Source organism: Phodopus roborovskii, unplaced genomic scaffold (assembly GCF_943737965.1).
Source record: "Phodopus roborovskii unplaced genomic scaffold, PHOROB, whole genome shotgun sequence".
NCBI lineage: Eukaryota > Metazoa > Chordata > Mammalia > Rodentia > Cricetidae > Phodopus > Phodopus roborovskii.
In genome coordinates this window covers 20,147,317-20,162,874 of record NW_026126447.1, presented here as the reverse complement: position 1 = coordinate 20,162,874, position 15,558 = coordinate 20,147,317, and the positions used below count along the sequence as shown (strand labels likewise).

General features: G+C 40.5%; 1 protein-coding gene across 1 annotated transcript in view; it reads right to left on the bottom strand.

Moving 5' to 3' along the window:
* The window catches only part of Adamtsl1 (ADAMTS like 1), a 363,826-nt gene that overhangs the window by 66,884 nt on the left and 281,384 nt on the right, over positions 1-15,558 (bottom strand). The window contains exon 20 of the mRNA XM_051188147.1: positions 3,419-3,546. Coding sequence (XP_051044104.1) covers positions 3,419-3,546 — 128 coding nt within the window. The remainder of the gene's footprint in view (positions 1-3,418; positions 3,547-15,558) is intronic.

Below are 15,558 nucleotides of genomic sequence, written 5' to 3'. Positions count from 1 at the left end.
CTAGCTCTGCTATCCTTGTAAATTAACTAAGAGGTATTAAAAATGAGAGTCACTTGTGCCTTTCCTGGTGTTTTTATCCCAAGCAACCTGCCTTGTCTCAGTCCACGTGCTTAAGCACTTTATAGTTAGCTAATCCAGCTTCTCTAATTGCCTCAGAGACAATGAGAGAAACGGTCTTCACAAGGTGAGCATTGTAGTCTGAGGCCCTCTCCCTGCTCTAAAGATTAGTTGACTTTGGTTTGATACTACAAATAGTAATTCCATCTAACAAGTGGCGAGTGCCTGACATAAGCTGGGAATGATTGTTCTAAGCACTTATGTCAATAAGTTGATTTAATCATCACGGAATATTTCTGGGAGGTACTGATAATTCTCATGACGTCAGCAAGTTAAGAAGCTGCACAGGATCTTAGGCAGTGCCCAGTGTGATTCAGACCTATGCTCTAAGGCTCCCTGGATCAACACAGGGGGCACCCACAGGGCCAAAGCCTGTATTGTTCTTAGGAAATTATCAGGCCACTTATTTATCTTGCACTTCAGTTTTCTTTCTTTTTGACCTACATTTACAGCCAAGTCTAGGAAAAACACTGCAATTTCTCCATGTGTGCAACAGCACCCAGGGTTTGCTAGACTCTGACTTAAGTGAACTAAGTCCACACCTGAAAGACATCGATGTTGAAGACTGAGGCTAAAAACAGGATGGATACAAAGCTGGGCTGATGCTTTTCAATTTTAGAGCTGTTTTCACTTTAGAAGAGCTAGTAAAGAAAGCTAACATTTATTGTATGAAATCATGTTGCCAGCACTAGTCTAAGTAATTTTTTCATTCATATGCATACATACACACATACTTGCATATGTACACACATACATACACACATAGATTATAATTGCAACACATCTCCCTTCCTTTTCCTGCCTCCAAAACTCCCATATATCCCTTCACACTCTCTTTCAAATTCATGGTCTCTTCTTTTATTGTTATTGCATGCATATATGTTTATGTATATACACACATTCCTAAATATAACCTCTTAAGTCCATATAATATTAATTGTATGTATATCTTCAGGGCTGAGCATTTGGTGCTAGGCAAGCAATTAGTGCATTCTTCTATGGGGAAGACCACCTCCCCTTCTCCCAGTATTTCTCAGTTTAGCTCCTTATCAAACCTACAATCTTAATCACCCTGTGAATAGTAGTATTTTCACTAATACCCAAGACAATGAGGTTTATACTTTTTTCAAGATCATGTAGCTAATAAGCAGAATAACCGATAATCAATTTTAGAAGTGTTCAATATTCATTCCCACCTCCAAACTCAGGTTATGTTTAGCTCATAACGATATATATTGCGGAACAGCATCTTCGTTTGGTTTTGAGATGGGGTTTCTCCATGGAACCCCTGCTGGACTGGAGCTTACTAATAGTTCAGGCTGCCCCAAAACTCCTATCTTTCTGCCTCACCCTCTTAGGTGGTGGGATTACAGGTCTGAGCCACTATGCTGTACTTAAGCAGGATCCTACCAATTTCTCCATTTGAGATAGGCACATTTACTGCCTTCCCTAATCTGTAAGCATCTAGAAACCCCAAATTGAGTTTTCTTACTGAATGTTTCACAACATTGGCTGAGGTGTGGATGACAACCACAGATGAACGTGAAGGCAACACCCACATTTTCAGCGTTGCTTTTAGAGGAGTCGCTGGAAGGATTTATCAACGGACCTGGACAAATATGGCAGCCGAAGGATGGGGACAGTGTCTGTGGTCATACTTCACCATGCAGCCCCTTCCTTCCAGCATCCTTGGTGTCTCTCTAGCCTCTCCGTTTCTCTTCTCTGGCTTTGAACTTCTTGGCAGCTTCCAAAAGCATGCCTTCAAAGAGTTGAAGATGAGCCTAATGTTACAACAGCCTTGTTTAACCTCCAGATAAGTTTCCATTCATTGTATTAAATTTGGGCAAACAAGGATGTTTAGTCCATGGCAGAGCTGTGCTAACTCAATATAAACAAGAGAGTTAATCCACAACTGACCAGCAATTGGAAGCATGTCAACAATGTCATGAAAGTGTGGGCTGGAGAGTAGGCAGCAGAAGAGATTTTAAAAGGTTGTTGTTGAGCATCTGGGCTCGGTATAGAGAGAAGAATGAAGATTGAGACTAGTATACATTAGGGAAAAACTGTTTCTATCTCTCTGTCTATCTCTCTCTCTCTGTTTTCAATTCACCCTATGGCACCTTAGTCTGCCTTCTTCATTATTCGCTTTCATCTTCCCTGCAAAGCCGCTACAGGTCCTTTCCAAGATCCAGCCTGAGGTCATAGGGGCAGAAATACTCTTGCGAAACAGATATGAAAGGGAGTAGCATGTGTGACTAGAGTACAGTGTGACAACATAATCCCCACATAGACGGATGAGGTCAGTGTGGGTGATGCCGGCTTTCTTAGCATCTACTGAATCATCTGATGGGAGTAGCAACTGGAAAGAATAAATACAAACACATGCAACACATTGTCACAAAGACTGTTAGACCAGGTTTAAGAAAAAGGATCCTGTCTTGATAGGATCAGTGGTGCAGCAGAGGTAATGAATCGTTGAGCTTTGGGAGACCTTAGCCCCTTCTTGTTTCTCACGTGAGCTAGGCAGAGGTGTGACTTCAGGTTGCCTGGCCTCTAAGAAATGAGGTTGTGGCTTAGTCAGTATCTAAGGTCTTTTAGGTTTCTAGGGCAAGGGTTTGTCCCAGGTTAAGAAGTTTTATAAAAGTACATTGCTTCAACACCACAGTCTTGGAAGGCATTGTACTCCGAGTGTCAGTGATTTTAGTCACAATGTACAGAAAGTTTTGTTTAACCTGTGGATATGGGAAACACATTGGTAGGAATACATTTGTGCAAAACTTCAGTTTGAACAAAACAGATCAGAGAGAAGTTCTGGGGACCATTCTGCTCTAAGCTATGACTACAGAATTCTAGTTGCCACAGCCTTAAAAAAGTCTCTTTTCTGTTTTATTTTTGGCAAGAGCTGGAACAAAGGGAAATGACAGGATTTCCAAAAAACATCCAATAATCGTAGTTCACACTTCACATGTGTTCCCCATCGTGCCATGCATGTACTTGTATACATAACCTTTGCTCATTTCTCTCTGCTCTATTTCCTGTTTCCATTTACAAAAATCCTTTTCACCCAAACTCTAAGGCCTCTTCATATGCATAAAATGTCCCTGTCTATTCTTTTGTTTTCCTTTGCAATATTTTATTCTCCCTTATGCTAAACTTATTTCTATTATGATTATAGAATACAAATTCCCTGAGGGTGGGATTGGGGTCACATTTATCTGTGCATCCTAGGCATTTGTGACATATTGAAGGCATTTAGTCATAAAGATCTCTGAATAGAACTGGACAGGGGTTTTCAGGTTACCTGCTAATGTGACAGCAATGGAGACAGAGTCATATCCCAGGGCATTTGTGGCATTGCAAGTATAGAAACCCACATCAGCTTCCACTGGTGCCAAGATCTGTAAGGAATCATCTGGCTGTAGAAGAATCCTGGAGCAACAGAAAAGAAATGTAGACCTGGTCAAGTCAGCTGACTTTTTGGCATTCATTACAGGGAAGGCATGTAGGGGTCAGAAAGACAAGACAGGATACTCAGGAGACCCAGGCTCTCTCGATTTGATTGGCACATTGGCAACCTCAAACGGGGGTTTTGATTTTTTTAAAAGCGTACCAACTGCCTGCTCTAATGTTATTAGTTGGAACAGATAGCAGTTGTACACTGAACACATACAACATCGAAAATGAGAGAGGACGATGAAACAAATGCCCACACAGATTTGGGGAAAGGCTTATTAAGGAAAATCAAAAGTTACAAAGGAGGAGTCATTCCTGATCGGATGGTAGAAGAGAAGCGTAGAAGAGAAGCATCTATGGAATAATTATTGATGGTTATTTGAAGGAAATGATATATCTTTCAATTCTAGGCAATAATATAAACCTCTATTGTTTCCATTAATCTGAAGACCACAGGTCGTATGCTTTCATCTGCCACAGTATTACAGAGGGCCTTTTACAGTAAAGATGCCCAGTAAAACGAAGCAAAACTTGTCCTTCAGGGTCATGGACAGACACTTCTAGAACAGTCACATGATGCTTTAGGTATTTTTGCCTATTTAAAAAGAATTACAGGAGTTAAATTGTGGGCACCTATAATGAACTTCCACATCCAATTCCAGTCTATCTACTACTTTCCCCTCCTAGATTCATACCACTTCTAAGACTATATGCTCTGCCATGGCCGAGTAATGATTAATGATGGTGCCTTGAGTCTGATGGTTCAATGACTCATTGAGGCTGAAAAAACCTAGAAAGTATATATAGCAGTGGTAATCTAGAAGGGGTAGAGAGACAAGGTGGGAACCAAGATATCCAGGGCCTGGAGCAGGCAGGGTCTTGGATGGAAAGAATATTCAACCACAGAAAGTCATTTGTGACATCTGAGGACCAGTTCTTTCCACCTTATTGTTCTTTCCGTTCTCCTGGTTTCCTAAAAAGAAGTGGCTACTACTGTTAATATCCATTCCTAGGAACCAAGCAGGCACCAGGGGGTCACTTGTTCAAGAAAGAAGACGACTCTGAAGGCCTGGCAGTTAACTGAATGCCAGGGATCAGGTATCTTGCCCCAGCAACATTCTCCAACTAGGTATTCACTTTTTCTTTACTATGTCGCTTGCAGGGTCCCTCTAGACTCAATGGCTTTGGAGTTCAGCATCACCCCTGGTCAGCTCTCATTTTTCTAGGTGGACGACCAGTCTTACGATGAATGATTCTCCTCAGCTCTTCTGCTAGCTGTCTGCCTATCATGTTACTATTTTTACTTCTGTCAGAAGTAAGGCAGGAGTGGGACTACATCCCCCAGTCTAGCTATACATGGGTAGTTCTGTTTAAAAAATGGAGAAGAAGATAGAACATATTAGCCAAATGGAAGTCTTATTGTTATTTCCACTTAATTTAGTATAAACCATCTGACCATCACTGATCAGATCTGGAACTGCATGGGGAATGACAGGAGAACAGCAGGAGATTGCCATGTAACTCATCCACTCATTCACTCACACATTCGTTAATCTTTGGATATTTTTCTCTAAGTCAGACAGTTACATGTCTTTACCTCCAAGATGCTAATAAGAGAAAGATGGCTATGTAAGTTATTATCTTTGATACCAGCATCACTGTTTCCTAAGGAATCTTATGGGATGCAGCATAATGCAACAGCACTGCTAAGTCTCTTCAGGTGCACAAGCTGTTTTAGATTTAAAAATTGGAAAAAGTAGTAAAAATTGACTATGATTTAAATCTTTATGATGTTCCGGGAATATGCACACTTCCACACAATTGCTTTATAAGACTAGCAAAAGCAGACGGCTCCAATTTAAATAGAATGTAGTGGATCATATTCAGTTTCACCACACTGAGAAGGCAGGGGGGTTAAGGTTCAGTAAATCCTCAAATCCATTAGCCTGGTTGCCTCCCTACAAGCAGCAGTATCTCTCCTCTCCTCACAGAAAGGGTTCCTCAATATCTTGGATCAGGAGGCTAGAAGATTGTTCTTTTCAACTTCACTTTGGTCTTGTTAGGATCTAAGTACTGGTCATTGGCAAACCTTTTATCTTCCTACATTGCAGTCTATCAGCTATTAAAAGGTAAATGCAACGTTTCCTACTTAGCAGAGAAACTGCCATTCTAATGAATAATGCAGAGACTTCCCAAATCACTCTTTGGTATTTCTATTCCCAGTATCTCTTGTTAATAATGCTTGATTCTTGTGATGGTGTGTGTGTGTGTGTGTGTGTGTGTGTGTGTGTGTGTGTGTGTATGTGTGATATGAAGAAGTAGAATGGTCACACGATGTTAGCCAATGTGTGAGTTTACTAAATCTCCACATTCATGTTCCTTTCCCATAGCACTATTATATTTATCTGATTTTTTTTAAATGAAAAGTTTTATTAAAAAGAAAAGGTGGGGGAGGAAAGAGAAAAGAGGTAAAGAGACACAGAGACAGAGAGAGGACAGAAGACAAGAGGGAGACAGGAAAAGCCTTGTCTGCCCCAGGGAAAAAAGCAGCAAAGAGAGTGAGAAAGACTTATTTGATCTTATACAAATGGCGCAGACCTCACAGACCCCATATGGGGCTTCTGAGCTTGATACCCCACCCCCTCTTTTTTAGGTAAAGTTTACCTTTCATAGCTACATCATTACTCTGAGGACTGAAACAGCTGACTAATCCATAATGCTTAATCTCAAGCATAAGCATAAATCTGTGGTTGGAAAAGAATCCCTCTATAGACAGAGGTGATAAAAACAAGAAGGGAAATCCATTACACTGGGCACAAAATTGTTGTGGTTTATTTCAACTGTGTAAAAGTGTGTTACTTTGTTTCTGTTGCCTTTTTTTTTTTAACTATGCAAAGATGTGTTTCACTTGTCTAATTAAATAAAATTAACTTGGGGTCAGGAGGTTGAGTCAGCACCTAGCTGACAGGAAGTGGTAGGGAGCAACTAAATATATCGAGGGGTCTTTAGTTGGGGAGATTCAAGTGAGGAGAGAAGTTAGCTACTTGCTATTCAGCTTCTCTGAGCTAGCAGGATTTCACCTCCACCTTTGAATCCTGAGTTCTACAGAAGGACAGAGATGTAGATACAGTTCCTTTTAGTGGCAGTGACTGCAGGCTCTTGTGGTGAACCACTGCTGGTGGCTGCTGAGTTGAAATTGCTGGTTGGGACAGCAGTTGCTTTAAGGTGCAGCCACTGTACTGAATGTAAAACAACACAAAATCACCTCTAAACTAGGGAGAGAACAATGAAAATGGGAAAGATGAAATAGACATGAGATTGAACATTTGTTTATGCTTTTAGCACATAAATGGAATACAATAAAAAAATAACACACACACACACACACACACGCCCTCATAAAGGCTTTAAATGTCACCTTAAGAAACCAAGTCCATATAGGCCTACATTGGTTGCTATACACATATAAATAATTTACATTTATGGAACTTTAGGTCAAGGGTTATTTGCAGGTATGGCCAGGATTTTAAACAGGCTTTCTCCTTTGAATGAACATTTTCCCTTCTCCACTCTGTAATATCTTCAGGTCCTACTGTTTCATCTTCTTTCCTTGTTGTAGTTAGAAAGATGTTCACAAGTGGATTTTAGGTAAATTGGTCCATGTAGACATTTTATCCTCCCTAACAGTCTGGTGAGGCCAGCATTTTTTTTTTTTAGGGTAAGGGGGAAATTGATTGGTATAGTTGTTATAATCTAGCTATAGACTTGGTCAACTGGGATTGGGAGGCTGCCACTAGGGGGAGCAGGAGTTTTGGAGGACTGTCTAGGAAGAAAGGTCTAACTGAGAATAGGTTTGCATGGCTCTAGCCTCATAACTGTGAGAAAAATTCCTAAGGAGGGGGCAGACTTTCTGTATTTTAGGCATCTACTCTATTAATTTAACTTAATTTGTTAGTAGTTGATTTCTGTCAGCTTACAATTAAGTTTCAGGTTTCACAGGCTGGGTAGGCATAGGAACATAGTACCATTTTCCAAGTGAAACAAAAAAGATTCCTTTGGGACTGAGTTGGAAATTGAGAAATCAGGTGAGGGGACATGGCCTGGGCATTAATTCAAGCTTACAAAATGAACAGTATCATATCAGGTGTGGAGGACTCCCTCCCAGGACTTTGTCACGCACCATATCCCATATCTCTTTTGAGTGGATAAAATGCAGTGCTTCAGTTCTTGGACTATACTTTTGGTCAGAAAGTGCATATTTGGTTTTCTGAGACCTTCATGTATTACTTCTACATTCTTTCCAACTTAGTTCCCATTTTAAAACAACTACTCCTTTCCGACAAGATGTCCACTTTGACTCTTTGGCATTAGCTTGAGGTAGAAGAGAAATCCTTCCACCAGGTTCTTCCAGATTCTCCCAAGCAAATCCAAGTTCTATTCTGTTATGGTACCAGAGTTCACAGGAATTCTTCCTTTATATGGCCTCCCAATTGATCTAAATTGTTCTACACAGATTTTTTTTCAATCTACAGTTTTATTTCTTCAGCTAGATTACAAATTATTAGCTCAAGGGTGAGGACTCTCTTATAGCTTCTTCTTTCATATTCAGCAGAATGTTGTCAGGTTGAATACGTTCTTGTTTAATGTAACTTCAAAGCAAATTGGCTGAATGAACCATGTTGGGTAGTGGACTAGAACTCATATTCCAGAACTCTATGGACTGGGTTCTAAGTCAACCGTATCATGAATTAGTTCTGTGGCTTTGGACAAGTCATTTCTTTTAACTTCTCAATGAAAATCTCTTCATCTATAAATAAGAATTGCAACACCTATCTAGGTGCTGATTCCATATGCATTTATGTATTTGAAGCATATAGACAAAGGCTGGGAACATGATATATTACAGAAGTGAAGCTACTGTTTTGTTATTGCTGCTGCCATCATCATAATTTTTGATCTTCTTTCATGCCCAGGGCCACACATTATGGAAGCTGTACAGCAATGTGCTAATGATGTTTAGTGTCTTTTATATAGCCCATATGTGCCTGGAACTTGTATTTCTCCTGCCCCTGCCTTCGAAGTGGTGGATGACAGGTATGTGCCATTATATTCAGCATGGGGAGCAGTTTTGAGATGAGTGAATGGATGAGAGACAAGGATCTTTAAAACAATTTAAAACACTATGCTATTTAAAACAATAGCATAAAGAGGAGGGAACATGGAGCTGGCTGATGTGGGATAATGCTCTTCTTCACTGTAAAGACTTGTCACCAGTATTGGTTTAATATAAGGCTAATTAGCCAGTTGCCAGGCAGGAAGTATAGGTGGGGCTACCAGACAGAGAATTCTGGGAAGAGGAAGGCAGAGACACTGCCACCATCTAGACACAGGGGAAGCGAGATGAGAATGTGTACTGAGGAAAGGTACCAAGTCACATGGATAAACAGATTACAGGTTAATTTAAGTTGTAAGAACTTGATAGTAATAAGCCAGAGCAATAGGCCAAAAAGTTTATAATTAATGTAAGCCTCTGTGTGTTTATTTGGGACTGAACGGCTTCAGGACTGGGCAGGACAGAACCTTCTGCCTACAGCTGGCTTTGTGAGAGGTTGGATGGTGGAGAAGAAAAGGGGACAAAGACTACAGGACATACTGGATTGGGTTGGCAACAACTTGAGTCAGGAGCCTCTGAATAAGGAAAACCAGTTAAGTTCCATAACCATTTTAACATCATTAACCAATAAATGGACCATTTAAAGAAAAACAGCCAGAATCCTGCAATTTTAGAAAAGTATAGAATACCTATCAAAAGAATGAGAATTGTCCAACAGTGAATTTAGGGGCAAATAGGCAAACTTATGAACTTGCATAAAGAACTTTAAAATACTATGTAGAATGAGGGATGGGTCTCTCTCTCCCTTATCTTAAGATGAACATTTCTTTCCTGCTTACAGATTCTTGAGTTTAGGGTAAAATGTATCACAAAGGAGAATGAGAACCAATGTTTATTACATATGTATGCATGCTTTGAATCATTTTATTCTCTCACCACATTACTGGCTTGGCATTATTTTTGAATGGAGGCAAAAGCTTAGATGTAACTATTTGTTCAACTATTGAATGGTGGGATCAGGAATGGGGAATGGTTTGACCCCCTTCTTTTTAACTTTACCAAATGCTGTCATCTACTGAGGTCAACTAGGAAGGTATGTGGACTAGCCTCATTTTCTGTAGGGTGTAATTTGTGCTAACACTGGTAGTTATTTAGGGGGATGTACAACATGACGATCCAAGTCTGGATTTTAAGAAGTTCAAAGCAGATGAAGAGATCCCTCTAAGATGACCTCCTCTGTGAGTGAGAATTCTTTTGTGAAACTCAAATTCAAAGTAGCTCAGAGGCTCACAATGGAGTTTTATTTTGTGCAGATATTTTGGGGGAACTGACTGAGGTTTGTGAAGTTTCCTATCACCACTTGGCCAAAGCAACTTTTTAAACCTTCGATGTTTTTCATGCAATTGCCAACTAGAAGTTATTTAATGCTGAAGCCTCCCAATTGTGCAGATGGAAGTACAGAAAATATTTTTGGAATGGGAAAGGCCACCTGACCACACATTCTTAACCCTGTCCTTATGCTCCCTGCCAAAGATTTTGGCTTCTTTCTCTCTGCAAATTCATAGGGTTGAATTTGCTAATGTGGATAGTTTTATCTGCTTGCTGGGCAATTCATTTCAAGCTATAAGCTCTACATGAAATGTGTCTGACTGAAATTTCTGACAGGTGGGTGGGGTGTCTTCAAGCTCTAGTCAGCATATGCTTTTGTAAATAGTCTCCCTGACACACTGTATACCAATATGGGTACTGTTGACAGCTGAGGGTGGAACTGAGTAGCTCACACAGCTTATACCCCCAGTGTTTACTATTTGGCCCTTTGCAAGGAAAGTTTGCTGACTTTTCAACATGCATTTTCAATTTGTATGTGTCTCAGTGATTTCCTCATTTATCAAAACAAAACCCACATTTTTCAGAATCCTGCAATTTACTAAGGACTGCCCTTCTAACAAGAATAAACTAAATACAGTGGGACCTGAAGATACCCTTGCCCTAGCTTTTGAGGGAAGGAGAGCTGATTCTACACTCCACTTCTTGCCAGTGTCCCCGGACATGCCCTGCCTGCTCAGTTCACAAGCATCATTCTGTAACCTCTACACTCTCCCTCGGTGCTTTTCTTTTGCTGAAGTGTAAGTATTTATTGGGATGGTTCCTACTTCTCTGGCGTGCTATTCTTACACTCTTCAACTGGGAAAAACATTTGTCATCTCCATTTCCTTTAGTTTTGTAAAGGAAATAAGCCAAACCAAATTGAAACTGGTTTATTCCCTCCCTCCCCATCTTTGCTGCCTCCAGTTTTTATATTATCTACAAACTTGGAAAGTGCATTTCATGGACTTATGATTTTTACCTATAGCAGTATTCACAGCTATGGTTCTGAAATTGACCTTGGAGGAATTTTTCATCGGATTCTGTCTTCCATTCTGAGAAGCTTCCATCTGTGGAGTTTCTGTGTTTCCCTAGACAGAGCTCCCCAAATACTCCTTAATTCATCTCCTGCTCAACACTACTGTGGGACATTGTCCAAAGTGTTCTGGCCAGAATGCCGCTGAAAGCCTACAGATTTTTTCTGGTGGACTTGCCAACGCAAAAAATATGGTGGGGTTCTCATCTCTTACGGGGCATCTATAGCACACCCCTAGCTCCAAATCTCAGGGTCATCTCAGCTGAGACTGGAAACACAATGGCTGTAGGTCTAAATGACAATAATTATGGTTATGAAAGATAGGCATCTGTCATATATTGGGAACATTACAGACATTATTTGGGTTTTCAGTTGCTATGATCTGGGAAAGTGTCTTCCAAGGTCCACATGATGAAAGTTGGTCATTATCCTCAGGCACTGTGGGAAGGTAGTGGACTCTTGTAGAGGTGGAACCTGGTGTGAAAAATTAGGCCATAGCGATGTGCCCTTGGAGGGCTACTGGGACTCTAGTCCTTCCTGTGTGTTTCTTGGCTGCCATGAAGTGAATAACTTTCTCTGCCATGTGCGTCTGTTATGATATACAAAGGCCCAAAACAACAGGGACAAGAGAACAATATTGAGATTTCTAAGACCATGAGCCAAAGAAAACCTTTGCTGTTTTTAAGTTGCCCATCTCAGGTATTTTGTTACAGTGACTAAAGGCTAACCTGTCTATATTCTTGTTGCTCTGAAAGATAAACTAGAAGTTAGTTCTGGTTTTATTGATATCATGTTAATATTTTAATTAACTAGTAAGAAAATGAAGATTCAAAAAGGTTAAGTTTGATATATTAAGTGACCAGACTACGATTTATGCCCAAGTTGCTCTGATTCTAGCCTGACTGTCTTCTACTGCCTCCTGTAAATGGATCTGAAAGGAGTGGGAGGATAGAAAGGACAGGCTTGGGGATTAAAAGTTAGAATTGCCTCAGAATTCCCTTTCTTTAAATCACTGGCTAGGTAGAAAGAACATCACCTATGTGCCGTCTCCCACCCCTAAGTGAAAAATAGGATTTTCCCTAAGGGCCTAGCTTTCTCATGCTCACCTGCAGTTCTCTTGAAAAATTCTATAACTTTAGGGACAGTCATGCTTAGCCCTTCTAAGCCCTTTATTGGCTGAACTACAAGTGGTATGTGCTACTGGCTCACTCTTGCCATAAGAATGTTAAACGGAGCAAAAATGACCCTGAAGCTATGGTTTGGCCAGTAAAATTTAGGTGTCTTTTGAAGGCAAAGATCAAACTTCATATGAATTTGGTAACTCCATCTCTGATGCCAATTTTAGAGAATGGGGCTAATCCTTCCCATAAGGAAGTTACCATGGTCTTTACAAGTACTGCTTCCAGAGTCACATTCACATGGAAAGATACTGAACTGTTTGTATGTATTATATAAAGTCTTTCTATCACAAGAGTGTTCAGCTAGAGGTGTGGTACATGCTGTACCCTATCCAAATACGAACCGCAGGTGGCCATGACCTGGATTTCAACTCAAAATGTGATGATTTGCAAAGAATGCTTAGAAAACAATAAACAATTGATCTTCTTCTTGGTTTTGATCTTGGTGTCTGAATACATGCACACAGCCCCGTGGACATACAAAGGAGGAACACGGATGTAATGATTGCAATGCTTATGGAAAGCTGAGCGTGTGCACTACATAGTGCATATTAGCAGCTGGCTCCACATAGGTGAAGGTGAAGCTACCCCTAAGACAGATGGGTACAGTTGAAATGTAAAAGTCTTATAAACTGGAAGCCAGCTGGCAAGAATACTGAGTGCTAATCTGCATCAAGTTTAGTTAACTGCAATGGCTGGCTTCCTTAAAAACAATAGCAAGCCCATGTATTTAACTAAACCAAACCCAAAAAAAAAAAAATCAGTAAAGACAAATATAAGTCAGAAAAGGACTCAGACTGCTCTGGTTTCAAACTCCAACTCTGCCCCATATTGTGAGGGTTTGAGAAAGTTCCTATGACATCTCTTTACTAAAATTTCAACATGTGTAAAGTTAGGATAGTATTATTATTGGGTTATTGTGAGGATAAATGAGTGCCTAAAACTCAGTGGAAGAGCTCTAAGTATGACAATTGCTCCGTGGGTCTGGAAGTGATGGAAGGTAGGAGGTCAGAAAGTTCCCCATTTTTATTTGATTATACGAATGCTTTCAAGTCATACGCCCTGTGCCATGGAATCTTAAGACTTTTTGAAATGTCTCCAGAGAGAGAGAGAGAGAGAGAGCATGTGAGCAATGTGGCATACTTTTGGTTAGGATAGTGGTTCTCAACCTGTGGGTTGAGACCCTCACGGGTCACATATCAGACATCCTGCATATCAGATACATGCATTGCAATTCATAACAGTAGCAAATTTGCAGTTATGAAGTAGCAATGAAATAATTTTATGGTTGGCAGTTGCCACAACATGAGGAACTGTATTAAAGGAAGATTGACAGCCATTGGTTTAGGAAGGAGTAGGTGCCACTCTCCAACTCCTGCCTATCCCAAACAAAAGCCACAGAGCCCACGGCCTCCCTGCAGTTAGGAACCTCCTGTCTACACACTGGCATCCACCAGAGATTCCACTATTAATTCATTTCCCCTTTCTATGTAAAATGCGTTCTTAGGAATCCAGAGAAAATAAGACACACTTTCAAAACATCTACCTTTCAGAAGGTAAGACAGAAAAACAGAAAATTCTGATGCACAGTGGTGGGGGATAAGAAAGACTTTAGAAGGGGGAAGGGTCTGCCTGGGGCCATGTGACCGAGCCTTTGGTGTAAGGCTTCTTCTGAGGAAGAAGAATTAGCCAGATGCAGTGGTAAGAAGGTCCTATGCAACTTCATGAGCTGCAAGTAACTGGGTTTTGCTCACAGGCAAATTTCAGTGCCACAAGTTGGGATCTAGTGAGGGATGAGGCCAGAGGGATAGGCAGATGTTAGAGATAAGAAGTGCTGTGTCTTGTGCAATGGTATTTGGAGCTTATCCTCAAGTGGTAACAAGCCACTCCAACTTTGCTACAATTCCCATGCTACAGAATAGTATATGTGAATCTGTCAAATCAGGAATTAGATTGTGTCACTTACTTTCTTGTCTACTATTTCTCTAAATGTTCTTCTGATCCTTAGAAACCAAAGCTTCCCAGGACTCTGATTAGTTCTATAGCATCACTCCATCCCACATGTGGCTCAATGAGAACCTTTGGGGTTCTATAATGCAAATAGACTCATTTCCCACTTAGAGCATTTGCATAACTTTCCTTTTGTTCAGAAGGCCTCTTTGTCTTTGGAGCATATTCTGGGCACTGGTTATCATTTGGATTTTGGCTTGCAGACATCACCTTAGAGTGTATGTCCAGAGTGCTCACCGAGGCCTTTTCTTATCACATGTTTAATTTTGTACCTAAACACTTACTACCATCGTTTCATGTTTAATTGTCTATGTATACCTTCCTTCCCTTCTCTTGTCTCCCTATTATTTGCTATCTCTTTAGTGTCAGTTGCCATCTGAGCACTAGAATTAGAGCAGTAAAGAAAGGCTGTGCCACCATGGAGAGACAGTTAACAAGCAAATGATATGAAACATCAAACAGTCCTAAAATCCTGTAAGTCAACTACCAGAATGAAAGGGCTAGAGAACAACTGGGGAGGAAGGATCCTGTTTTAGATGGCACCATCAGGAAAGCTTCCTCTGATATGCGTTATTAGAACAGAACTCTAAATGCAAATCAACTGCAAGAAAACATGCACTCCTATTTCCTTCATCACAATATTCCCACTGAGTTGATATATAGGGATAGCTAGGCATATGCTCTGTTCTCATGACCAATACCGCCTTTGTCACGTTGGCTTCCTAATGAGACTGAGTTCCATCAATAGGGAATGAGTCTTCTTTTCCATCATTCTCAGTATCTAACCCAGGATCTGCTGTGGTAGGGCTGGTAGAATAAATGGAGAAGAAAATAGGGAGTGCAGTGAACCAGGCTGTCACAGTATACTCAGGACACCTTGGAAACTACTGCCCAAGAAGTTGACATGTGCTTCTAAGAATAATGTAAATTTATTTCATAGAGAAAATTTTACATGTAACATGGGTCAATAGTATCTGAATTCTTATTCATTCTCCTATAAAAGTAATTTCACTCCTGCCAAGTTTTGGCTCTCTTTCTGCCTTGACCTATTCTTGATAGTCTAGGATATTTATTATACATTTTAATAAATTGGAAAGTCCTACAGGCAGCTGGATCTTGCAGACTCCTAGGAAGGTGGATTTGGGCGCTAAGCAAAAACAGACTAACTGATCTAACTCTAGCGCTGGACATTTCGGCACGTCTCTGTCTGGAAGTGAATGAGCATTTCTGAAGCATGACGATAAAGTGATGAAGAAAAGCGACGACACCCAACATCTAAGGGGTCA